The sequence below is a fragment of the Cataglyphis hispanica genome, chromosome 18 (genome assembly GCF_021464435.1).
Source record: "Cataglyphis hispanica isolate Lineage 1 chromosome 18, ULB_Chis1_1.0, whole genome shotgun sequence".
NCBI lineage: Eukaryota > Metazoa > Arthropoda > Insecta > Hymenoptera > Formicidae > Cataglyphis > Cataglyphis hispanica.
In genome coordinates this window covers 2,888,852-2,915,482 of record NC_065971.1, presented here as the reverse complement: position 1 = coordinate 2,915,482, position 26,631 = coordinate 2,888,852, and the positions used below count along the sequence as shown (strand labels likewise).

Genomic DNA, 26,631 nt, shown 5'->3' with positions numbered 1-26,631 from the left:
GCCGTCGTTTCTTATAATGGATTTTGCCCACAAGATATTAGTGATTTCTCAACATAAGATGAATTATCAATTAAAACTGTTGTTATATATTCCTCATGAGCTCATGCTGTGAATTTATTATCTAACAAACTTAGGTATCCGCGTTATCCAATATCTAGAGATATAGTCATAATTTTGTTTCTTTATTTCTATTTTATTAAGATTTCAGCAAAGATATAAACTGTAAGATAAATGATACATTAGATTGAATAAAGGTAAAAAATTTTATAGAAAATTCTATCCATTCTCGGATCGAATTAAGCGGTAAAAAATACATTATCTTCTTTGCAATCACATCGAATTAAGCACTGAAGGAGCATTTATCTTTATTCGTTCTATTCCCCCTTTCATTGACATTCCAAATATATTGAAACTTGTAAATAGAAATAATGGTATAAATTAAACATAAAAGTTTGATGATTATTTTGTCAATTTGTGCTTTATTAATCATCTTCTTCACGTCCGCCTCCTGATGGAACTTTCGGACCGCCCGCCCTCTTTGCCATAATAATTTGATCTACTTTAAGAACTGTGCACGCCGCACCAACCGCGTATTTCATCGCCCATTGCTTTGTCAAATATAGATCCAAGATTCCTGCCTCAACGGTGTCGATCAGAGCTGCACCTTCACCCTAAAGATTATTATATTTATATATAACATATTTGAAAAAAAAAAAAATCTATGATTCAAATAATCATCCACAGATGCTAAATCAAATAAGAAAAAGACATCCACATATTTAAGATACATTATCTGAAAATACATTATCTGAAAATAATTGTCGAAATGGAAATAAAAACGTACATCAATATCGAAACCGTAATTTCTCTTTCCCTCCTTGTGGGCTGCATATAATTTCGACAGAAGCTCGGAGGCGTGAGTACCGCTGCTCTCGGCCAGCGTCTTAGGGAATATCTCCAATGCAGTGGCAAATTTGCGTGCTGCGTATTGTTCCAGGCCAGGTAACGTATCCGCATATAACGCCAGTTGCGCAGCAAGCTCGAGTTCCGTGGCACCTGCACCCGGGACAAATCGACCATCCTTTGTGATGCCCTTGAAGGTGTTAACACCATCGTCGATCGCGCGTTCAATATCATCCATGTAATTCTCGGTGGAACCGCGCACGAGCACAGTGCTAACGCGACTTTCCTTTCCATCTAATTTGAACACCACCACTAAAGTGTCTCCCAATTCGTCTATATGCACCGTATCAGCATATCCCAACTCTTCTTTCGATGGAGGCATCTTTAAAAAAAAAGGTTATTGTAGGTTTTTTTCACATTATATTATTTTAAATACAAATGTACAGGATGCTAAAAAGCAACACGTCTATTTGAAAAAAATATATGATTAAATTAAATAAATTTACCAGTTTCGAAAGCGCGGTAGCGCCGACGGTTTTGCAAAGTCGTCTGATATCAAATTTGCTCGGGATACGAACGGCCATTAGATTGTACTTGTTCATGTAGTGCAAAGCCATGTTTCCAAATTTTCCACCTGATACCACTACCTCAGCACCGCTGTCGGCGATTGCTTTGATTTGATTTTCCAGCAGCGATTCCTCGCCGCGCGAAAATTTCAAAAGCTCATCGGCTGTCTTTATCAGCACAGTACCCTTAGTTTCAGTTTGAGTGATATCCACAGCACAAGTATAAACCGCGATCTTCGCGTTGGTTTTCTTCGTGACTTCTCCCTCTGCATGACGTTTAAACACCATGCCTTGGATCACTTGGGAATTGCTCAAGCCCCCTCCGAGTATCTTGCAAACTCGCACATTGTCGACATTGAATGTCGTTTTCTCTGGTAAAATGGAAATGCAAGCTTCGGAAACAAGAGAAGCGAGAATATCCTCATTTCCATATTGTTTGCTCATAATAGCGGTCCTAATTCCCTTTTTCACTTCAGTTTCAGAATGTACATTTTTTACTTCATGAACAACTAGTGTTGATAAGATTTCGAGCGCTTTGTCCAAAGCATTTTCATAGCCCTCAACAATCTCTGAAGTTGTAATTCCCTATAATTAAAAAAAAAATTTCTTTTTATTAAAATTAATAATAAATGTTTCCTATACAAGATGAATAAAATTGATAGATTTATACGACTAAAATATATTGCCAAGTATAAGAATATAAATAAATAAATTTTATTTACATTATATTTATATTTTATTAATACATATATTTTAAATATTTATATTGATATATTAAACTGATTTATACTAATATTAAAGTATAAAAAAACATTAGGTGAAATTAACTTACTAAACGAAGCAATTCTTCTGCAGCATGAAGCAGTGCTCCAGCAAAAATAATAACAAAGTTCGTTCCATCTCCTACTTCAGCTTCCTGCATTTTTGATGCAAAAACCAACAACTTTGCAGCTGGATGCTCCACTTCTAGTTCATTGATAATCGTCGCCGCATCATTAGTTACAAACAGCTTTTCAATATGATTAATGATCATCTTATTCATGCCATTAGGACCATACGCGCTTCTCACAGTATCTGCAAATTGTTTGCAGGCTGTAATGTTTCTGTAAATTGCTTCTTCCAGACCGGAAAAGTACTGAAAATATAAAAGAAAAAACTCATTAAAATATTAGATTAATCATCAAGTACTATTTTTTTATTATTTAAGAATTAAATCTGATTTAAGAAGAATGTATGACATATTTCAAGCATAATTTAAGGTCGATTGCATTTTGCATGCGAGATTCTCTGATTCTCAAATCGGAGATCCTCGGATATGTTAAAATGCCTATAAAAGGTAAGAACATGAGTCAATCTCTTTGCCGCGTATCCTTTCCGGGCATCATCAGTCAACGTGCGACAATTTATTGCATGTACATAATTATTGTGACAAAACGGCACTTACGCGGGCCCCATCCTTGAGCATTTGCGCTACGCCAGGCGCTTTCGGTATGTGCATAGCCATTTTCGAAATATTATATAAAATTGTCTTTTCACGTGAAACACAACGATAAGGTCCAAACAACTCCAAAGCGGAAGCGGAACAGGTCAGCCAAGATCTCTTTCGAAGAAGATCTCCAGCTAGGGAATTTTAACACTGGCAAAAGTTTGTAAAGGCTGACTAGATTTGCTACCTCAAACGAGTTTATTGAGATGCGTTCAGAAATTCTGCCCGTACGAGAAAATAAAGTTTACTCGACCAATTAGAACAAAGAAATTTTAGCTCCTTTTATTCTGATTGGTCAATTTGTCGTGACATAAGAATCTATGTAGAATTCTATTCTAAGATACGTTTGATAACCAATCAATGCATGGTGTCATGTAATCATCGAGTATTGTGACGTAGTCGTCTAGTGTGAGATTGCCTTGAGGGATTGGCACATAGGTCACAGGAAGCAATAAAGTATTAACCTTCAAAAAATTGAAAATAGAGTAAAGAACGTGGATAGAGAAAGAGTCAATGAGTGACTTTTCGTGACGAAGCAGAAGAATCGAATTGTTGAGATCTAGTTTTGCGATCTACAAAAGTAAGGTTCCAGCATCGAACGTCCAGGTAGCCTTTAAATTTGTGGTGTATTTTTCTCCTTTGTTTTCTGTTGTCGCAAGCTTGCACAGAGATTTTCTGATTTCTGTTGCACATATAGCTGTTATGGACATGGTGATCACGAATTTGCAACAGCAGCGTCTTGTGACGGAGCAGCTGCGCCGCGAGGCTGCTCTGAAGCGGATTACGGTAAGCAAGGCTGTCGAAGATATCATGAAGTACATCACCGAGCATGAACAAGAGGATTGCTTGCTGGTGGGCTTCTCATCACAGAAGTCTAATCCCTTTCGTGAGAAAAGCACCTGTATCCTACTTTAAACCTGCGTGCTTGAAACGAGAAGAGCAACATGAGTGAGAGAATGTCACATTTGTTTCCCTGTAATTGCATGATGGTTCAATGCAACGATAAAAATATTAATATTCATAGAATTTAAACGATTTTTAAATTATTCTATAATAAATCCAAGATCATTGGAGGAGTGCAAAATCAAATTTTCTTAACATTTGCTATTAAGAGAATGTATTTTATATAAAGTTCTCAAATTATATAGAATTTCATACTATACAGTTATAAAGGAATTTTCACATGCCTTATTTTCCAGTAGTCTGAAAAATTATTATTATAAGATTCAAATGAAACAATATTTTTATATATATAGTAAAAAGAAATACTGTTATATATTCATATGTATATTTAAATTGTCAAAATAATTATGATTAGATACCAAAAACAAAATTTTTCTCTTTATTTTTCAAATTAGTATTAGTATAAGATACAATTAAAAATAATATAATAAAATAGTCTGACAATAGTTTCAAATAACAGGAAAAGCATATGAAAACTTTATTAAAGAATTATAATGATATTTAATCTGTACCAAACAAATTTTCACAGTATACATTGTGCATCATTTGCAAATCAGGTTCTAAAATACCTTTTTTAAGTGCCTTTATAAAGTGTAAGATTTGACGACAATAAAATAATGTAATACGAGTATATATCTCCAACTATTTTATTAAAAGAAACATTGATTTTGACTTATGTAACTTTGTGTATTACAATATTTTATTAAATAAAATGTAAAATATATTTAAAAATAACAATGTTTTTCCTTTTTCGCATATTTATTAAACAGCATTTATTCCTTACCTGTATTATTAGTTTTCTATATGTATAAAAAAAATTGTTTTGTTGAAATGTACATTCTCTCTTTGGATATATAATCAATATTATTTTCATTATGGATTATTATTCTACATTATTATGAGGTTTCTTTCTTGCTTTTTTTAGCTCTTTTTGCTTTTGATGGACCATCAGATTGGCTTATATTGGGATACATATCCTTAAATTTGGGCACTAAATTTACTGTTTTTTCACAGACTTTCTTAACTGGAAGCAAAGTATATTATATATTTTATAAGTAAATGTATTTAATTCGATAGAAATTTATTTCTGAAGTAATTATTTTCTTAATCTATATTTTTTTTTTGTCTGTATATTTTTTTCTTGTTTTTATACATTTTTCTCAGCAATTTCAATTTATTAGCATCTAATATTAATATTACTTACACGACTGCTCGATCGAATCAGATGGTGGAAGACCAGGTTTTTTATCCAGAGCTAACTTCTCTACTATTTGTATTTGACATTCCAATTTGTAGGATCTAAATTTATAGGGATGATAGTCCATATTAAGCTGATTGATTGTCTTTTTCCATAGCGCCACTTCGTCGTCAGTTACACTGTTCTGAGTATCATAATGATGCAATGCTTCGCTTTTATCTCCTATGTTTCCTAAGGAAGGAAATTACATTTATATGAAATATCTTAAATCATTATGTGTTATTACAAATAATATAATGAGATGAACCTTCATATGCGATTTTTGATAGATAAAAACCACCCAACTCAGCATTTGGAATCATGTAGCAGAGATTAGTTTGAGTATTCATTCGCAATGTAAACATGCAAATGATCATTTTTCCTTTAGCGGCACATTTATTCAATAAAGCACTGAAGAACAATAAATTGTCTGCAAAAAAGAAACAGAAAATATAAGTTTTATAGTAAATAAATATTGTTTCTAAAAATTGAGTGTATGAGAAAACATCAAATTTTCGTTTTATATATTTTATGTTTCACCTTTACGAGTGCTACTGTAATCCGCTCTAACGAAATATTTTCGTTTAACATGATATCTAAAGAGATCATCAGGTATAGGTCTTGTGCCGATTATCTTGATGCCTGGTGGATGTATATGCTTTATTTGGGAGAGCTCTTTCTTCATAAAACGCAGTTTTCTGCAACCAATTAACTCCTTAGTTTCCAAGTTAACTTCTTCTGGTATCATAAAGGGTAAACTAAGTTCGTCATTGTCACTATTCTGTAAGACAAGCAAATTAGATAATCTAGAATTAGAAGAATAATAAGATATCAAAGATTTAAGACATTCAATATATGTAATTAATAGAAATTTTCAGATATATAATATATACACCTCATCATTAGAATCTTCACCCTTATAATACGTCGATCTCGATAAAACTTGATTAGTAGCTTTACTGAGTGGCTTTGTTTGTAAGCATCTACGTTTTCTGTAAAATAATGTTCATAATTTTATCTATAGAATTATATAATGATAATGTGCGTTACGAAAGTTAATATTATTTTTGCTAATATAAAGATTTACCTGCCCAGAGTACGGATAACCAAATCAATTTCCACGTCGTCGCATATCTTGAAACATAAACGCGCAATATTTTTGGAAGGTGCTTTAATCTGTTGCACTAAATCCACCAGTGATGTCATTTTGTAAACATCTACATCTGTCTTTCTTGATAGGATCTCTAAATCTTTGTAAAATTGATCTTGTATCCAATTCTTCCCCAAACCGATTACATACAATTTAATGTCCAAGTCTTTCAAAGATGCTGCTGTCGATCTGATGCGATGCTTTTCGTCATCCGCGAGTTTAGCAGTATGAGAAGTGATCAGAACTATCCTGCGTTTGGTAAGAACTGTTTTTATCTTCAAAAAAATATCCATTGCATATGTTAAAGCATCATGAAGTGGATAAGCATCCTTAGATTTCATGCTCTGGTAGCTCTGCATGCCACTTTTAGCTATGAGAATTATTGGAAATTCATAAAATTGTGGTTGATATTAAAATAAAATATTAAAGTAAATTTTATTGTTTGGCTATAATTATCCTTACTTAGTTTTCTGATTCGTTGTAAATCATCCAAGGTAACAACTCGTAGTTCTTGTATATTTTGAATATGTTTCCATCCTGAGTTTGTGTCACTTTCTTCAGTACCAAATAATACTAAACCCATCCAATCTTGCATACTCCATGCTAGTTTTTGTCGTAGAATTTGCTTATATAGCTGAAAGAATTATGATTAATGACAATCAAATCTTTATATATGAATCATCAATCAAGATAATGTATATTTAACCTTGAAAAACTTTTGAATGTGGCTGAGTTTGGTCTCTGTATCTATTTCAAACATTCTGTGTGTTGCATCGACAAGGAACAAAGTAGCTTCTCTTACTCCATACCATTGACTTGCTTGCAAATCTTCTTCCTCATCCATATGGGAATCTTGTACATTGAGTGCCATTTCTTTAATTTCCAACTATTATATTACTCTTCCGTTATCACTGAAATAATATGTTTGATAAATATTTAAGAAAATGCAAAATAATATTTATAAAATTGATTGCAATATATATATGTCTAAAAAAATAATTTTAACATATTATTTTAGATATAAAGAATAACTGTAAAATAATTGTAAAATATTTTTATAAAAACACAATAAACACACACATTACATATGTGATATATCACTTTGTACTGTAACTACCGGCATTTTAGAAATTCAAGAATTAAATGGGAAATATGATAAAATGTAACTTATTTCTAGAAAAATTAAAGATTACAGATATTGCAAAGAATTCTGCTCTCTCTAACGCGTTGATTATATGTCTATATAGATAAAGACAAAGTTCTCTTTTTCTATTCAATTACTGATGCGTATTTAAAAAGACGGTTACCATGAACTGTGAATGAGAATTGACATAAGAGTATTGTCACTGACGAGATAATATAAAGACCGTCAACCTTGGGTAAATTTTTGTGACTCTGTAAGAAACTCGCTACGCGCTATTGTAGGTAAATCTGCATTGTTGACAATAAAACAATATAATTTTACAAAATTAAATATTTATTTTGTTATCCTTTTACATAAAAGATCTATATATTTTTGATAATAAAACAATAATTGGATGAATGAAAATAAGACGCAGCGAGTTTTTCTTCTAGTCATATTAAATCCTATAAGACCACCGGTTTTTAAAGGTATCTCGTCGGTGGCATTGTGTTTATTAAATATCCATTTGTTATTCATTGAAGAAAAATTATGATGTTTCGTAAAGTAAGTACTGTAACTACGTACAAATAAAATGTAAAATCAATTCAAATCAAAGCACGTAAATTTCAATTCGCATTTGTCTATTTTTAGGTTATCTTAGGAGTACGCGGTCAGATCGGTCAATTAAAAAATATACGATTTTTATCGCAAGAAGTGAATGAAACCACGAAAATAGAGAAGAGTAAGTACACAATTGTGTCAGGGAATTATTTGACAAATATTGAGATGCACAGGTGTCTGTACACTTTATTATATATCATCTCTATGGCACTATAAGTTATTTATTAACAAATGTGATTTCTATCTCTCCCTTCTTATAAACAAATTATAGAAATTATTGTACACTGATACTGTTCTTCTAAGAGCAAATTTTCTTGTTTTATATACAGCTGTAAATAATGTAACTTTACTTGGAAGAGTCGGGGCAGAGCCACAGAAACGTGGAAGCATCGAACATCCAGTTGTAATATTTTCTCTTGCAACACATACAAATTATAAATATGAAACAGGTAATACAATCGACATATAATTCTAAGAATAAAGAATATGATGTAATATTAATTATATTATTTATTTTTTCCTAGGTGATTTTATGCAAAGAACAGAATGGCATAAGATATGTGTCTTTAAGCCTAATTTGAGGGATTCTGTATATAATTATTTAAGAAAAGGCCAGCGAGTAATGATAAATGGTAGGATAAGTTACAGTGAATTTAAAGATGAAGAAGGAAATTCACGTCCCAGTACAGCTATCATAGCAGATGATGTAATATTCTTTCAATAAGGAGCCTTTTACATATAAATAATATATATTGTATTTTTTTGTAAAATTGATATAAAAATGTAATTTCCTTCTTTTTTTTACTTGACAATTTACATCATATTCCTTTTTTTCCCAATTAGATAATAGAAATGTGACTTATACTTGCATAATTTCAAATTTGAAGCATCATTTTGAAGTCAATATACATAAAAAAAAAATCTTCCAATAATTATTTTTAAAATCATGTATATAATAATTTTAAATATATTGTTCGTGAAAAGAATTTATTTTTTTTAGCAGGTTGTATTTTGGATTAGAAAGAGAGAGAGAGAGAGAGAGTTATAAGAAAATAATACACACATATTCTTAATAACTAAATAAGTCTATATTTACAACATTCATCATTTCATATGTACTTTTCATATAACAATTTATATAATAAAACAGCCCTAATCTCTAGGATTTTACATATTTTATTTTATACACGCGAAACGATATAAACTTTTCCAACCTTAGATACATCTTAGAGATGCATTGCTTTACATTATAGTATTATCTGTCTTCATATATGCTGTTATATAACGTATATATATATATATATTTATTTATTCATTTATACATAAACTGCCACTTTTTTCTCTGACAATTTATCCATGTGAAAATTATTTACACGACTGTAAACAAAAAAGATGTACATATATAGGTCTCTTATCTCGATAACATCACGCAGTTCCTCCAGATAAACGATTCGTCTAGATGTGCTCGATGCACATGCGTTTCATCTAAATAATAATACCTATTTAACTATGCAATGCTTTTTTTGCGTTATGTAATGTAGAGATCACAGTATACAAGAAGCCAAATATATTTCTTAATATATTTAATCATACATTTGACGAAACTCATTTTCTCTCTTTCTCTCTGTTGCACTCATACTTCAATTCTCTCATACTTTCTCAGTTTTATATTCTCAAGTGTAAAAATACAATTAGTAATTTTCTTAAAACTTGTTTTTCTAATTGTGTACGTGTCTCGTTTTCTCCGCGCGCTTCTTTCTCGCGATTTATTTCGCAGACAATCCTTGGATAAAGAGTCGTGGAATGTGAAGCCACAATCGCACCGGCAACAAACATAGAAATTTCGAATATAAATTTTGATAGTAAAATATATATATGTATATATACTTTTTTTTCTATAGATAAATTTATATACTCTAACTCTGGCCCCGAATTTCCAATAAAATTCTTTCGCTATTCTTCTAATATTCGTCTTATATCTTCCTTTTATTTGCATTTACAATTCATTAGTTCAATTAATTAATTCCTGTACATCTACAATACATAATCGATTATACGGCATTCAGTTACAATGCGTTTATTTCATATAACGCATATATCGAGCGCGAGCGATACTTGGTTCCAAAATCGTGATATACCGAGTTTTTTTTTCTTTTTTCTTTTTTAATCGATCGATTAAATACATATAACTAAATATCGTCCACTTATTAAACGGCAAATATTCTTGGCACAAATACGTCAAAGTAACGGAAAACCGTTTCAGTGCACAAGAGCTTGAGAAAATCTAGTTAAATTTTTCTGTTCTAAGACTCGTTTTATAAAGTCGACATACATAAAAAAATCTTATTGAACTGTCGTGGAAAGATTTTGTCAAGCTCTTCATATCTTCGGAAACTTCATAGAAACATTTGTAACATAATATTTTATTTTTGTGATGAATTTACACGAACGTCAAATCAGGTAGTCTCTCTCTCTCTCTTTGGGATCGACCTTATTCACGGACTAAGTTTCACCAAAAATAAAGTCACATCACAGAACACATGCTTAAAATTAAGAAAAGAAAAAGAGAGACATTAAAGAAAGGAAATACCTGGTAACAGTTCTCCTTCTGGCATTCTTTGTACATTGAATCATTGTATGTATGCTGTTAAGCGCATCTAAGTTCTTACACATCTCGTCGTTGTAAAAGCGGAAAGGAAATTGCCCAACAATTCGCATGGGTGGTTCGCCCAGTTACGAGGGAAGCGGAAAAGGAGGATAGGGCGGAATATCCGCAAAGATTCAGCTTCAGAGATCGAAGCGTCTATCATTATCTCCGGCGCACAACGATTCAACGCGAATCCGTGTGAGGACGGAAGGCGAATTTCGTTATCCGATTAGCACCGTGAGAAATGGTATTGCCAAAATATGCTCTCTTCCCGCGCTCCTTATCACATTTGTACACGACGTCACGATGAAAGTGAAGAGTATTCTTGTGTGATTGCAACTTTGAACTGTCGTCGACAGAAAAGTACAGAAAATCTAATCTCTTGATTCCTCAAGGATTATCTTTGGAACGTCAATGTCTCCGTGTATTGGATAAACGAGAAAGACCGCTCGTTCTCCTCTATTTTGACGGATATTCTCAAAAAAGTCTCATACATACGAACTGTCGTATTTCGAGAGTCCTTTAACTTAATCACGATTGCATTCGATAAAATTCCGAATCATTCTCATACTTCTCTTGATCAATCACCATTAATTATCTCGATTAGATCTTATTATTATTATCTTGTCTTTCTAAACCTCATCAACGAGTTACGCTTTTCGGATTCCATCTGTTCTCTGCCGTCTTGATGACTTCGTGCGATATCTCCTTCTCATCAATAAACCGATAAACCGGACAGAGTGAATGCTAATTCAATCTTCAATCTCATCCTGCAATTTGTCGATCGGTTGTTGATATGGAACCTTTGTTATGTAGAATTCGTTTCACCGCTGGCTCTCAGTCTGCCGCGGCACGATTAACGATTACGCGTGATCATAGTTTTCCTGCCATCGCTAGGTCCCGCGTCACTTCCTCTCTTCCGGCTCCTGATTGGTCTTAACGAGATTGTACGCGTGACTTCTGTACTTGGCAGGTGGATCATGTAGTGGCAAGGGCTGTTGCTGCTGTTCGCTCGATGGCTGGTTCATACTGGACATCGAGAGATCCGTTGGCATGTCCGCTTCCGGTTCTGTTTCGGGACTCCCAGAGAGAGTCCCTTCTTCCTCTGGTTCCGATTTTATTCGCATCTGATGGCGCAACGACGATATGTTCTTGATGTTTTTCAACTCGACTGAGTTACGTAGAAATCTGTAAAGAATAAAAGTTACAATTTTTTTATCCGAAAACAAAACAATTTTGATATATTCTAAATGTGAAATTTATTTGTAAATTTATTACTGTAATAGTAACAAGGATAAATTGATATTTTTATTTTATATTTAACGGTAAAATTATTTATTCTAATAAATACTCACTGATAACAATGTCGTTCGCCTTGAACTTTTCTAAGTATGTTCACGCGATAATAATAACGTAGAGCTCTGCTCATTTTATCGTAATTCATAGAAAGATGATTTTTTTGGATACCCCAGAGCCGTGCCAGACCGGGCGGATCGACGATTTTGAAAACGCCAGTGTCCCGACTCTTCCATGCGATGAAATTGTGATACCGTTGCTGGGGGTCATTCAACAATTGCTGAAGGAAATCCCAGAGTAGTCTTCCATCTAAACAGAACGGTGGAAATTGAATAAGCTACAATGTGAATAAGTCGTGAGAAGATAAAAGCAACATAGCGCTTTTTGAGATTTTATATTTAATAAAGTGTTTGTCAATATATTAATTAACATGCACGCATGTACACACGATTCAAATAAGTAATTCAAAAATCTCTGAAATGTGTCTAGAAAATATTTAAAAGAATGACATCTTTTAGGTGTTGTTAGGTGATGTTTACATTATCCGAAAAGCAATTATCTTACGTTAAATAATACAAGCTAAAAAATCGTTAATCGCGAATCATCATGAATACTAACTGGTGTTGGGTTCCGACGAGTCGCTGGGAAAGAACTCTCTGGCCGCATTGGCGGTAGTCGATCGAAAAGCGCCGGGTGTCAACGACATCAATTGCGACGGTAACGTCGGACTCGGCTGATCCTTGACGCTCACTTCGCTAAGCCTCTGCGCCGTTAAGGCGGTCGGCGTGGGCGGTGGGCTGCTATTACCGCTTGACACCTGGTGATTATTGTCCTCGTCCGAGTCGCTCTTGTAGATCTGCGTCTGATTCGCGTCGGTCGCGTGGCTGGGCGAGCCCGATTGACTGTCCACGGACGGTGCCGGCGAGAGTGTCACAGAGTTAGCTGACATCAGGGAGGCAATATTCTGGGCGTATGGTGCCGTCTCCGTCCACGTGGGTGTGGGCGGATGCGAAAGCGGACTTAGTGGATACGCGGACGGCCTAGTCGGTGTCACCGGGCTGCTTGGCAGACACCTTTGCAACTGGCTGTAGTCGCGCACCAGCATGCTAAGCACGTTGTGCAATACGTCACCGGCGCTTGGACATCTCTCGCCCATATCGGCCTTCGTCAACAGGCACAGCGCCTTGCCATTCATCTGGAACACGTCCATGTCGAATGGCGGCAGGTCGAATTCCTGCTCGGCCCATCGCAGGAATGCCGCTACATCTTCCCGCGACCACAGTCTAGGATCGGACACTGTAAAAAGAGAAGATGCCTTAAGTGGTTTTGTAACAACACAATGTAACATCGTTTATATATATTTATAATCAATTCGCTAATTTTTTTAACGAAAAGTCACGCGCATATCGATGTTAATATATAAATTATGTAAATTAAACTCAAAAAAATCAAAACAATATCACACGAAAATTAATTTTAAAATATAAAATATTAATTTTATAAGTTTGCAAAGTGGACGTTATTAATTTTGATGACACTTACCTAGACTCGTTGGTAAATGAGTCTTAAAATCTAGGAAGGGACTGGGCGGCGGATGCGTCGAAGGCGGAAAATTTAGCGAGAACCCGTACTGACAATGAGCCCGCCAGAATAGGTCCGGATTGAAAGGCAACGATCTACCCGGTGGCAGCCGGGAATCCATTCCGGTCATTCCGCCTGCGGCGGAAGTTACCGGCGATAGCTGAATTGATGACAATAATTTCATAACACGCCCTCACTACCGGCGACTTCTGCAACAGAAGAAATGATCGGATTTATTAATTAATAAGTTCGATTTAGGAAAATTGAGTAATTTAAACAAACTCGTAATAAATTTAAAAAAAAAGCAGTTATATATAGATAAACGCATTTTTATGATCTAATTAGCAATTTCAATATCATCACTCGTTTCTCGCAAAAGTTATAATCATGACTTCATTAAATTCCAAAGTTGCAACGTTATTTGATTCGCCTACTTACTATACACATAACAGAAAAAAAAGGAAAAATGCAGAATTATTTCGACGCTAAAAGCACGCAAGAAAAAGTGATCTCTCTATATTATTCTCTATATTTATTCGCGACTATAGAGAAGACATGACATTGACATAAAATGCAATCTTCCGTACACGTATATCGTCGAAAATTGATCTCTAACATATATAGCGTTCCGTACCTCGTCTAACGAGCCGGCGACGTAACGATCGCTTCCCCTCGATGTACAATGTCGAGAGATAATAGCGCCAGATTACACGCCAGCTTCTTACAACGCGGACATCGCGCGAGATCGTACAGACTCGCGAGGAGAAGTGAAAAGCGTCGCGACGGCGACGAGGCGTCGTCGTCTCGTCGTCTTTCCCGACCGCGGTTCGCAAACTATCGTTGACTATTAGCATAGAATGTGGGGACATAAGAATGAAAGCCGGCAGGAAACGCGGATTTACATAACGAATTTCCATTCGACGTCGACGAAGCTATTTCCGTTCCCAACGTCGACTGGCGAAGATCCGACAGGCTAAGCAAAACTTTACTCGACGACGCGAAACTCTCCAAAGCGAGCTGCTCATCCCGAAATCTCTTCGGCTAATTGCTTCCGAAAGTTTAGTTTGCCGTCGCTTATAACACCCTAGAATTACGAGGGTACCCGAAATCTTAGTCAAGAATATTCCTACTTTGAGGGATTTATCGTTAAAATTCAAACTGAGTCATTCTACGTGTAAAGTTTATATCGGTTAGTAGGTAGGATAAGAGCTACACACCTTGCGGTACAAAATAAAGTTAGCTTTACGCAAAAGAGACTGCAAAAACGGATCGTTACGTTCGAACATGAATAAAAAGAGCTTAATTTGTTATAAAGTAGCGCAGCTTCCTCACCTCGCTAATGACACTATTTATATGATAATCATATACATATTTATAGTCTTTGTTTTACCAATAAATATCAATTATTAACAAGCTGGAGCGATTGCGGATAATGTCATAGAATGTGATAAAGTGTAATTATTTCTTACGCATTAACTCATGATAATACGAAAAAAAAACAAATTACGATTTGATTTATGTCTCAATAAATAGAAATAAAATATTTTGACGCCATCACGTTCGCGCGCGATTATCTAGGCTCTGCATAAAACTGCATATTAATCACGTATAACGTTATTATAAGATCGATCCACATATTTAGTGTAATGGTTATTTGATTATTTTAATGCAATCTCATTTTCCGTGCTTTAGAAAAAAAACAAAACGCAATTACAAACACATGTAAAATACCTTCATATTATAATCAATCTTTCTTAATTTTTATCTATATCATTTTGTTTACTAGATCAGCTTTAACATCATAAATATTAAGAAACTACGGATAAAAGCAATTATAATTAAATTTTCATTAAAAAAAAAAATTGTTTCAAATCTTTTTAGAAATAGAGCCGAATCACTATTTGGTTCTTTTTAAATCGGGATTCCGACATATTTCCAGCAAGAATCTCCTTTATAACGCTAAAAAATAATCGCAAGAAGCTCTTGTCGACGCTCATTCGAGAATAGAGAGAGAGAGAGAGAGAAAAGTACCCTGAGGGAAGAAGGCAGAAACCTTGGCATGCGAAGGTCGATGTGCCGTTGTCTCGCACCAGGAAATCCTGGTCGTCTCTTCGGTCTTTCCTCCCCCCCCCTTTTCCCCTCTTTAAATACCGCGAATGGCCTTATAGTCAGGTGCTCCTTTCAGTCAGTGAATTTTGCCGCTCGACTAATTAAAACAACTACTTGAAGCGCGATATCGAAGAATGAATTCGAGGATCATCTGTATGCCTAAATTTACATTGCGCTTACTTCGTAATGTTGCTTCTGCGTGCTTTTCAGCGACTATTATCCCGAAATTCTTCTAAAAATATGTAAAAGAGAAATATCTCGATCATCTTTTATAAACAATTATAAACTTCAAGATTGGTTTTAAAGAGAGAAAGATACTTGATTGTTAAGTTGTTTAATCTCGGAAGAATTTGTAAAAAAAAATGGTCCATGAATATGCAAATCTATGATGTGATTGATTTAGAAAATCGAAGATTTAAGAGATGAGATGTCAAAGATACAATTTCGAACTTTTGACGATCGCGATCTCGCTCGAGATCATTTTAATGTATCGTAATGCGTTCTCAAAAAATAAAAGAAAGCGATAATTCTACGAGATACGTTCCTCTTTCTCTCGTTCTCATTTGGACGCAAATAAAAAATATAATTTTTTTCTTAATAAAAAACACAGAACTCCGTTTTGCGTGTTTCTCGCAACGTTTTTTTCCAACGATGAGAAGGAAAACGATTGCTCCGCGATGGAAGCAACAGCAAAGTATTACAACCGCAACTCCATTCGCGATTTCCGGTGCGCGATTGAAGGACGGAAACGCGTTCGATCGCGACGAGGAGACATCGAGATTTCCGCGTCATCTATTTTTATATCACATGACGATGTAGTTAAAAAACATGTAAGAAAATCTTTTAAAAACTTAGAGAGTTCCTCTTTTTTATTAACTCCTTTATTGATCCTTTTTAATTCCTTCTTTCCTATCTTAATTAATTAAATCAATTCGTGAAACAAATGACGAACTTCATATTTTATCTTTTCTTCTCTTCATCTTTTTCTTTTGATTTCTCTTCGGTGCAAGTTTTTCTTTTTTTCTTTCCCTCTTCTTGTTCTCCATTGTTCATTCTGTTTTTATTTTTTATTTTTTTTATCTAATAACTTCCTGACATAAAGAATGCAGTGACCTTGATTACACCATCTTGTTACGATGGATCCTGCGCCTTTACGGCCGGATTTCCCCACGTGAAAAAGCTCTCGACAAATCGTCGCAAATGAGTTTACATTTCGTCGCAAGCATCGCGTGTCGAATAGCTCGGAAGTCGTCGCTAAAAACGAGCGCGATAATCATTCATGTATAGAGATAGCGTCATAATTCAATAGTAACTGTCACATACTCTCTCTCTCTCTCTCTCTCTCTCTCGCGCGCGCGCGCGCGCGCGCGTCACGCCAAATGGATCCACGTGTCGGCTCGTAAACATTACTAAAAGTAAGCCTTAATTTACTTGACGTTGCGGAAGGCACAAATTGCTTACGTAGTAAATGAGGAAACGTCAGAATGTTCACTGAATATAAGTATCCTAAAGTGACATTATATGAGAAAAACATTTCGCGTTCTATCAGCAGTGTTAATATCTCATCTCGAGAATATATCTGTATAAAAATAGAAATATTAAAACTAATAAGCGTTAAACACAAAGTGTTTAATAATTTCATTATTATGGCGTGATAATATATTTCTCAATCTGAAAATTATACATAAATTATATATAACTACGAGAGATAACTAGAATATAGAGTATAGAGTTCGAGCATTTCCAAGAAACGTGTATGTAAATTGAAGATTTCACGACACTGTAATTAATGCTACTTAAACGGCACACTATACACTGGACTTAAATACACACACACACACATCTTCAGGACTTATTTCTCGCCTCTTTAAATTAGCGGCTTTTTCCTGCATTCTCGCAGCATGACGCGATTGAATTTAAATCGAGCTGACCACTAATTAAAATGCATAAGAACATTAACGATGTCCCGAAATGCAAAGGAAACACGCAATTATCTGGCAACGTTAAGACGATTTTATCAAAGAACACAGTCAATGTCAAACATAAAAAAAAAAAAAATTGCATCTGCGTGATTAGACTTTGTCTATCCAGTCGAATCTCAATTTTGCATCGTCGTCGTCGTTCTTTTTTCGTCGATTGTCGCAGTCTCCTTAATGTCATAGGTTCGTTATGCCTTATTCATATCGGCCCGCTGGCAAGCACACACATTAAACCGGTTGCGTAACTCGCGCACGAGAAAACGACATGTGCGATTTGTTAAGATCAATACGCACACGCACGCACATTATATATTCGCCTCGCGGTATCACCCAGTTTGCCACCATTGTTGCGGGATTCAAAACGAATGATCTGACGACGATGATGACTCCGACTCTTCTGATGCATGCGCTCCAAAATCTGTTTATGCGCGCAACAAACGTGATATGCTGGGAAAAACCATACGTAAAAGAAAATTTGAATGTAATGTTTGACGCGTCTGTCTGTACAAATGCAGGAAACAATGCATATGTACTTATGATACAGTATTAATAAATTAATTTAATAAATATACCTGTTCTCTTTACATTTTTTTTATAAGTTATTTATCGAAGGTGCCTCTTATCGATATAGAGTCATCGATATCTAACTTATATTTATAACTGCGCACTAAAGTCATGAATTTTTTCTAAGTTCTTTTTCTAAGCAATACAAAAGTGAGGAAAAAAAATCTGCATAAACTATTAATAAAACAAGCGCAAAAGTTTCGAAGACGAATGAATGCTGTGATGGAAGTTTTCAACAACGCCAAGCGCCAATGATGAGTCGATCGAGCTCGCAAGAAATCACGGCCTGGAAGGTGTAGTCACCTCGACCCGATCATCATCGTCGCGGGCCTCGTCGAGAAGGAAGTAGGTAAGTACGCGCATCCGCGCGGCAAAACACATCCGCAGGCACACAAATGGACGCGCAATAACACGAATTTAACGACGTTTCGCAACGTCGTATATCGCCGGAGGAAAAGAAGGTAAGAATATAGCGAAGGTAATTTCGAGACGAGCTTTGACTCGCCTCGTGCATCGCGCGAAACGATCATGTGCGAAACGACAATTAATGTGCACTAATAATACGATGCTGCGCGATAACGATCGCTCTCGCCGATTACGCGTTGATCGTTCGTTAGAACGACCGGTTGCGTATATGTATGTATATCGATAATTTAACGCCGACGTACATATGTCATCTCTCGGCGCGATATAATAATCGTCGGTAAAAACTGCTCGGATTAAACGTTTATTCGGAAAATGAGTCTAATTGCGAGCGATCATTATTGAAGAAAGGGCTTATAGATAGCGAACAATAATTTGAACACAATATATCGATGCGATTTAATTGTATCGATATTTAAAATATATAATATAAAATATAATATCTCAACATAAAGAGAGTGTGTATATATATATATATTAAAATCTCATTTTCTTTATTTTCAATTCTTTTCGTTTTATTATCGTATTTTATTAGCAATTACGTAGGTGTATATCACATATAGATAGAATTCGAAAAAAAATATTGCATGGCAACATAGCAGATCTACCCTCTATTTACAATATATAAATAAAAATAACAAGTATCAAGAGAAAAAGAGAGAAAGAGAGAGAGAGAGATATGTATCTAAAGCGATCGTGATGCGCGTCCACGTATGCACATATGTATACGTCTATCGCAACCTTGCACGTATATGTGAATGGGTGAGTGCGACATTTGAAAATACAATCAGGAAACGATATGTAAGAAGGTGTATGCGAACGTGTGGAATCGGTCCGCGTTTGGTGGGAGGAGAAAACAGGAAGATCCTTGGCGTGCGTTCGCGCGAACCAGGAGATTTAAGATATTTATCATATATAATGCTTAGGAACGCGCGAAGGAGAACCTTATCTCCTCTCTCTCTCTCTCTCTCTCTCTATCAAACACCCGTGGCGTTTCTTCCTCTTCTCAACGTTACCCTTCCGGGTTCCTTCACTTCCTGCCTCTTTCTCTTTCGTCCCCGAATCATTCTCTCTCTTTCTCTCTCGCTCGCGCACGCACATGGACACTTTATCGGTCACCGTCTTTGTCGAGTCGATGTCAAGGTGTACCACATACTAGCGTGCGCGAGTCATTAAATACGAATGTATATACTCTACACGTGTGCAAATTAATGCGGTAATTATAATATATGGCGGACGTTGTAATAGCGATAAACCTCGAAACAATTTCCTCTTTTTTTTTACACTTTTTCATCGCGCATATTCGATATCTGTTAGCGTTCTTCTGCTCTATCTTTATTTTATTTTTTTAGTTTTCAATACGTGTTTAACGTATTTAACTTTGGATTGAAGAAAAGTGTATGTATATGTTTCAAATTTTTTATTGTCTCTCTATTTCCGGTATTCTTATCTCGCTTTGAATCTCTCGTTATTGCTTCATTACATGTATACATGATTCGTTTAAGCTTATTATTCTATCATCAATTTTCTTTATATTACATTCTAAAACTTTATGGCAATGCATATATACTAGGGATATGTTTGTTAGATGTTGCGTGTTGTAATATAAAACTTTTAAATGTCCACATCTCTATTGTTTGCTATCGCAATCGATCTGTCATTCGCGCGCTAGATGTTACTTTGGAGATAACAGTGAATTGTTGATAACATGGCTTCCGGCATCGTCCTGTTTTCATTAGGAATATATTTGTGCAAACTTTTATGAAATGAATTTATACAGGTCATATAACATTAATCGAATACAAAATTGGCATTTGATTGAATGACATTTATATCAAAATTTTGATTCATTTTTTAATTGACAAAAAATAAAGAATGCATTGTTGATATTAAATGTAATATTTCTATATATATAATATCTAGATTGCTAACACGGCTATTACGTCTCATATGATGACATGTGAAACAAAGCCATTTACAATTAGAAATATATAATGTGTAAATAAATGTAAGAATATAAATGTATATCAACCTAATTTATCTATAACTCTGCCCAATTGTAAATGACTGCCCTGACTTCATCTGTCATATCGCTATCGTATAAAATATAGAAATTTGTGGATACTTTATATCAATTTATGAATGAACGTTAAAAAATGCTAAAAATAAAAAAAAACGTTGAAAATTTTTGTTTCTCCCAAAAGTTCGCCGTTTTATCGTAAGAACTTTCAGTTTTCGCAATCATTCGAATATCGACGTATCCTCGCAGACGTAATTGTACGAAGATGAACCGCAATAAGGAAACGCATTCGTATATATATGACACGTTTTATCAACGTCTCAACGCAGATGATGCTACTGATTCGTCTCTTGACGCGCGACTCGTGACAGAAAAATCGTTCGCTATCTATTCCTTCTCTTTATAATTTTTATATCATCGTACAGATAATCGAATAATCTTATCACAGGTCTTTCGAGCTTTATCGAGCGTATAAGGAACGGCGAGCTGTAATCGTTATCCATGCCGATTTAAATACGAAAAATGCGTAGATTCGAAGATCTTTTTCTTTCGCATTTTATGAAACAAGTATATCGCAATAGGTACTTTACGTTAATCATAAAGAGTGTTACCGGATATGGATATTTACGATATTCAAGTTTTATAGCCCGACTCTGATGAGAAATACATTATTCTCTTTTTGGGCTTTCGACCTCTATGGATTGAGTGCAACTTTCATATAACAATCGCAATCTCATCTCGAAACGTCGCGAGATTAAGCACGATTTATAATACGAGAAAAAAAAAAGATTTCCTTTAATGCTTGTGCACGATAAGAAAGAAAAAAAGATGCGATCTTCGCGCATCACCGCGTCAGGCGAGTTACGCGCCGACCACGTAATCATGTATTGTGCATGCCGCAGGCGTAAACATCGCGGACCTCGGACTCCGCAGCGATATCGAGATCAGTCGGAGAAAGTTGAAAAGTGCAACGAAACAAACATGCAACTAGCCTCTACAGCCGGTAGCAGTAGTTAAGCCCCCGTTCTATCTCTCTTTGTTGCTCGCGGTCCTTTCTACTTCGCTCTCTCTTCGCATGATACAATGAGACACTTCGATAATATATCTACACTCCTTGTACGGATATGAAAGGATATGCCTATATGAACGTTAACTCTTTCAGGACAAAGCGTGTTGAAATGTTGAAACCGCACTATACGATCGAGATATATTTTCATTAAATTAATTAAATAATTTATATATATTTATATTAATAATATATTTTCATTAAATTAATTAAATAATTTCCGCAGATTTATTTTTCTGTATACGAGTTGAAGATGATAATCTTATAATAAACTTGTTAAAACATTAATATTTCTCGTTTGTTTGACAAATATGTTAATAAATCAGTTGCCTTATATTATTTATTATTGTTATTTTTTATTTCCAATTTGTGTAGAAATAAATGTGAGGATTATGTGATTAAAAAATTTTGATTCTCTAGCGCCGGTTATATAACTGGTTTACGAAAAATTTGAATACGGCACACGTGCCGTTGTACTACTAAAATTACGTATTATTTGTGAAGTTGATTCGTAAATTGTTGACTTTATCGAAAATTGAAAAAAAAAAGATTAGATAACGCATCATGTGTTACGTCAATGATTCAATGATAAAGCCAAAAAATTACGATAAACAACAAGAATAAACTCATTGCAGTAAGAAGGCAAATATCAAACAAATTTCATATACATAGAAAATTCAATGTCTAAGAATTCATTCTCGATAGATGCTTACTTCAATAACTTCCTGATGACTTTACGACGACGTGACGCAAGCGCGAAGCTTGCGACGATCGAGGATACTCGGGTTCGCCGACCAGCTCAAGGTCACGTGGCGGGAAACGATGGGGAAGACGTTTGTTAGATGACTTTTCAATTCCAAGTTCGGTCAATTCCATCTTCAACTTTCGAACTAATGAATGTCGTGATGGTATTAATAGGGCGCCAATTCTTCTTCTCTTTCACTTTTATTCCACACCCGGATACGGTTAAGGTCATGCGTGAAATGACGACGATAATAATCAGATACGCCGCGTTATCTAATCAGAAATCCAAATAACACACTTCCCTGTCGCTCTTCGAGAATCATTCGAGAACATCCGCGTCGTGTCTTCACAGTAGCAACGAAAAATTCTATTCGCAATAAGCGTGAGAGTAAAATATTAAAAATGTTTATAATTTATTTGTTTGAAAACTTTTTCGATTAAATTCAAATGATAAAAATAATCATCACACGTTTCAAGAAGAGAAAAAAAATTACAATTTTGAAAATATTCTAACATTATATTTCTCGATTATCTTCAATAAGGAATACTCTAGATATATCGTCACGTTTTATTTTTCGTCAACATGTGAAATGCATTTCAACAATTCGCATTTCTTGATAAACTACACGGAATTCTTAATGATGCATTTCCAAGGATTTATGCATTTGACGCATGGCAAGTATCGAGAAACGTGTGGTATTGACATACGCTTATCTCGAGCCCGTGTATTTCGCGTTAAACAGAAAATGACTTAATCGCGATGCACGTGTACGCTATCTTCAAGGCGGAAGCGAATCTTCGCGATCAAAAGATCGTGGCCGATCTGATCAAAATTTTTATCGCCGCTTCCATGACGCTGCAAACGTGCCATCCTAACATGAAGAGTGCGAAATATCTTCGCGAATTACGACGTTATCAAGATTGGCCGCTTCTTCGTAAAAAAACCGGCGAGATTATCGTTTATTAAATAAAGATAATGATGGATATTAGAGAGCCATAATGAAGACAAATCGCGTCTGAAAATTGCAAATTCTTCAACAATGTTTAGAAACATTAATTGCATATCCGCGGCTTAATTCTAAAAAAATATTTAATTTTTAATATTCGCGATATCTTTGAATTTTGGTAACAAGAGAAAAATCTACCGACGCGACTCCTCAGAAATCTAACAGCTGACACGTATAATAATAAACAATCTCTATATATTCGTAAATCTACGGTGTAAAATCGCATCTCTTTAGAATTTTGACAATATTTTCTCAAAAAATACTATGATGATAAATCGTACAAAGATTATTTTTTCACTTCGCCTTTTAGGAATACGTGGTTGCGTGAGTCCAATGATGTGTGACATTCGATTTTAGCACCGATAACGTCAGAAATTTGGCAGGTTACGAGAGCAAAAGTAACCGTTACAGGTGCACAGTCGGCGCTTATTGACCGATTTATCATGTTTGCAAGATTCCTTAGCGGCCTCGATTTTCCAACACATTTCATGACGGCACGATGTTGTACGCAACTGTGCTAACAAAAGAGATATCAGACTTCTTCGATACATTTCACCTTCCTTCCGCTCGAATATTTTTCATTCCTTCCATTTACTTGCTTTTACAAACAAAGGCGCATTCGTGTAATCTATTCATCTATCTCTTTCCACGGGTCTTTCATCTTGATACGTCGAGAAATTATCATTATCGAATCGAGTTTATATTGATCCATATTTTGAACTTTCTATTTAAATCGCTAATCTCCGTTATCGATAATTCGTACATACTTATAGAGAATTTTATAGTGCTAATGAATAGACTCATGGCGATACGTCTTACTTAATTTTTTTATGTATCTTATAAAAAGAATGTAAGTAAAAAATATCATTATCAAAAATATCATCATTAAAAATATCACGTAAATTCAATTTAAATTATTAGATTTTTCTTTGCTCTTACATTCTTACAGAATATCATAAGATAATATGAAAAACGTATCACATATATAAATGTATCTATATAGGTATAAATCTTCCAACTCATTTGAATCATTTTCTTCGTTACACCTAATTATATTTCATTATCATATGGATACGAAATATTCGATAACGCAGCAATGTTCCACCTGCACGCATGCACATAATTTCGCTTGCAGTGCACATAAGTAAGTCCGCAGATAAACTTTTATCGGCAAGAAAAGATATTGTGTCTTTAACGACGGACTGTCGTTGTAATTTCGCGTATGCTTTTGAAGATTTGCATAATGCATGCTCCTTTTGCATCTTTAAAACGTTCGATTAGAAAACTCATGTCATTTTCATGCCCCGGTTCTTTTTCGCCATAATTCTTCGTTCGTAATATAGTTTCAATAAATAATCTCTGCTCTCTAATTAAACAATTTAGAGATTCTGAAATTCTCATTGTAGATTCTCAATAATCGTAACGAACGATACGCGGAGATGAAATAATAGCGTTCGATAGGAAAGCGATTTTTGTAATGATGTGGCGTCATATCTGCGATAACCCGGACTCGCGAGTCGCAAAAATCTCGATAGAGCGCATAAAGGATCTCGGAAAAATCGCGGTTACGACATTCCGTGGAATTGAATCGCATGTGATTGTCTGACCCGGCGCGACTTAATTAAATACCAACGCGGCGACTATTGGCGTACAAGATATATATAATACTATATACACAATGTGCTACTCGATAATATGCTGCTAATACAATGAAGAATTATGCGATTTTAAAGTTTCGTTTCTTTTTGCGTGTCTTTCAAAAAATCTGACAAATAATTAAATCGACTAACAAATTATGATTGAAAATAAAAAAATCAAGATAAACTAAATAAATTTTTATAAAATAAAAATATTTATTACAGCGAGTGCTTTTGTATTGATATAATATTTCTTTTGCAGTTTATCATATGTACAAGTTTATTTTTTCTATCTTTATTTTATCATATATGTATTGCGCGGTATAAGATATGTATTCGATAATTATCGAATTATCAAGAATTAATATTTGGAATTTTGCGCGCTAATTACTCAGCTGCACAAAATAATGAGCCGTTTTTAAGAAGATGAGTAAATAAAACTTGAATAAATAAAATTAAATGAAAACCATTATGAGCGCAAATCGAACGGATGCCAGTTGTGTCGTCAAATATCGTCAAATATTTTCTTCCTCGTGATGCACGATATGTTTTAAAGATCTCTCGCAAATGAATAATAATAAAGACGGGAGAAATCGAGGTCGATTTTATCAATTCATTTTATCTCGTAACACATGCAAGACTTATGAAATTTCTTAAGTAATCTGATAAGTTTGGGAACATATTTTTTCGGAAATTCCTCGTCGATTTCTCATAAGCCTTTTAATATTAAAAATTAAAAAAACTGTAGATATTAATAATAGTGTCTTCTTTTATAAATTAATTATATATTTAAATATTTAATTAAAAATATGTAATTATCAAAATATAGGAAAAATTAGAAGATTGCTGACGGAAAAAAATAACATCCGTTAAAACATCTGATCACCGTTCATTCTTTCCTTTAAACTTTTCTTTATTCGTATAGAAAACAATTGAAATATAAAATAAAATTTTTAAGCAAGCAAAGTAAAGCCAAAGATATGAGATACCAAATCTGATGACTATATTTTATGTTGTTACTGTCATTTCGATGTATCGAACGAGAGACAGAGAAGCACTTACTGGTTAACCTTGGCAAAAATATGGCATGCTTAATATGTGTTCCCTCCTTCGTCTCTTAACTTTACTTTGCAAGAGACTCTGTTTCCTCATCTATTATATCCACACTTTCCTGGACTTCAGATCCCCTCCCCCCTTCCATCCATCTTCAAAACATCATGATTGTTGCTACAATGATTGAATCTCGATGATATAAAAGAAGAACGAACAGTATGGATGTAGCTTAACCGTATAGACTGCTCGTTCGACCGATAAAACGACTCGACTCGACGACGTGTCAGTGACCCTCTCTCGTTCACCACCCTCTGCCTCCTCCCGCTTCAAGCTCCGTGTCCTCAACACTCAACACGCTGCCGTTCCCTCCGACTCCGTTTCCTTCTTTACTTCCTACTTATAGTTTCGGAGCACCTGTCCGACGATGTTAACATATATCAAGTACAATTCAAGATA

General features: G+C 34.8%; 5 protein-coding genes across 7 annotated transcripts in view; 2 read left to right on the top strand and 3 right to left on the bottom strand.

Moving 5' to 3' along the window:
• Positions 1-172: 172 nt before the first annotated feature.
• Positions 173-3,081, bottom strand: LOC126856187 (T-complex protein 1 subunit theta). Its single transcript, XM_050604469.1, has 5 exons — positions 2,914-3,081; positions 2,302-2,604; positions 1,410-2,054; positions 845-1,285; positions 173-671 (listed from the first exon to the last, which is right to left on the bottom strand). The coding sequence occupies exons 1-5, from the start codon at positions 2,971-2,973 to the stop codon at positions 483-485; spliced, it is 1,638 nt and encodes a 545-aa protein (XP_050460426.1). The 5' UTR covers positions 2,974-3,081; the 3' UTR covers positions 173-482.
• A 273-nt stretch (positions 3,082-3,354) lies between these two features.
• Positions 3,355-4,660, top strand: LOC126856221 (guanine nucleotide-binding protein subunit gamma-1). Its single transcript, XM_050604519.1, has 2 exons — positions 3,355-3,561; positions 3,653-4,660. Exon 2 carries the CDS (start codon positions 3,658-3,660, stop codon positions 3,868-3,870), a length of 213 nt encoding a protein of 70 aa, XP_050460476.1. The 5' UTR covers positions 3,355-3,561; positions 3,653-3,657; the 3' UTR covers positions 3,871-4,660.
• On the bottom strand, positions 4,373-7,717 carry LOC126856188 (ATP-dependent DNA helicase 2 subunit 1-like). 3 transcript variants are annotated; one of them, XM_050604472.1, is made up of 9 exons: positions 7,613-7,717; positions 7,012-7,216; positions 6,768-6,939; positions 6,243-6,675; positions 6,051-6,147; positions 5,696-5,936; positions 5,424-5,585; positions 5,123-5,347; positions 4,373-4,942 (listed from the first exon to the last, which is right to left on the bottom strand). In XM_050604472.1, the coding sequence occupies exons 2-9, from the start codon at positions 7,174-7,176 to the stop codon at positions 4,815-4,817; spliced, it is 1,623 nt and encodes a 540-aa protein (XP_050460429.1). In that variant the 5' UTR covers positions 7,177-7,216; positions 7,613-7,717; the 3' UTR covers positions 4,373-4,814. The 3 variants fall into 3 exon arrangements, with proteins under 3 accessions (XP_050460429.1, XP_050460428.1, XP_050460427.1); XM_050604471.1 differs by having other exon boundaries at positions 7,499-7,619; XM_050604470.1 differs by lacking the exon at positions 7,613-7,717 and adding an exon at positions 7,386-7,599.
• Positions 7,718-7,729: 12 nt separating this feature from the next.
• On the top strand, positions 7,730-8,851 carry LOC126856218 (single-stranded DNA-binding protein, mitochondrial). Its single transcript, XM_050604515.1, has 4 exons — positions 7,730-7,992; positions 8,080-8,170; positions 8,379-8,498; positions 8,574-8,851. Exons 1-4 carry the CDS (start codon positions 7,978-7,980, stop codon positions 8,771-8,773), a joined length of 426 nt encoding a protein of 141 aa, XP_050460472.1. The 5' UTR covers positions 7,730-7,977; the 3' UTR covers positions 8,774-8,851.
• Positions 8,852-9,115: 264 nt separating this feature from the next.
• LOC126856192 (ets DNA-binding protein pokkuri) overlaps positions 9,116-26,631 on the bottom strand; it is a 35,343-nt gene continuing 17,827 nt past the window's right edge. The window contains exons 2-5 of the mRNA XM_050604478.1: positions 13,535-13,782; positions 12,611-13,288; positions 12,052-12,301; positions 9,116-11,884 (exon numbers count right to left, since the gene is read on the bottom strand). Of these exons, the coding sequence (XP_050460435.1) occupies positions 11,602-11,884; positions 12,052-12,301; positions 12,611-13,288; positions 13,535-13,757 (1,434 nt within the window). The 5' untranslated portion in view covers positions 13,758-13,782 and the 3' untranslated portion in view covers positions 9,116-11,601. The remainder of the gene's footprint in view (positions 11,885-12,051; positions 12,302-12,610; positions 13,289-13,534; positions 13,783-26,631) is intronic.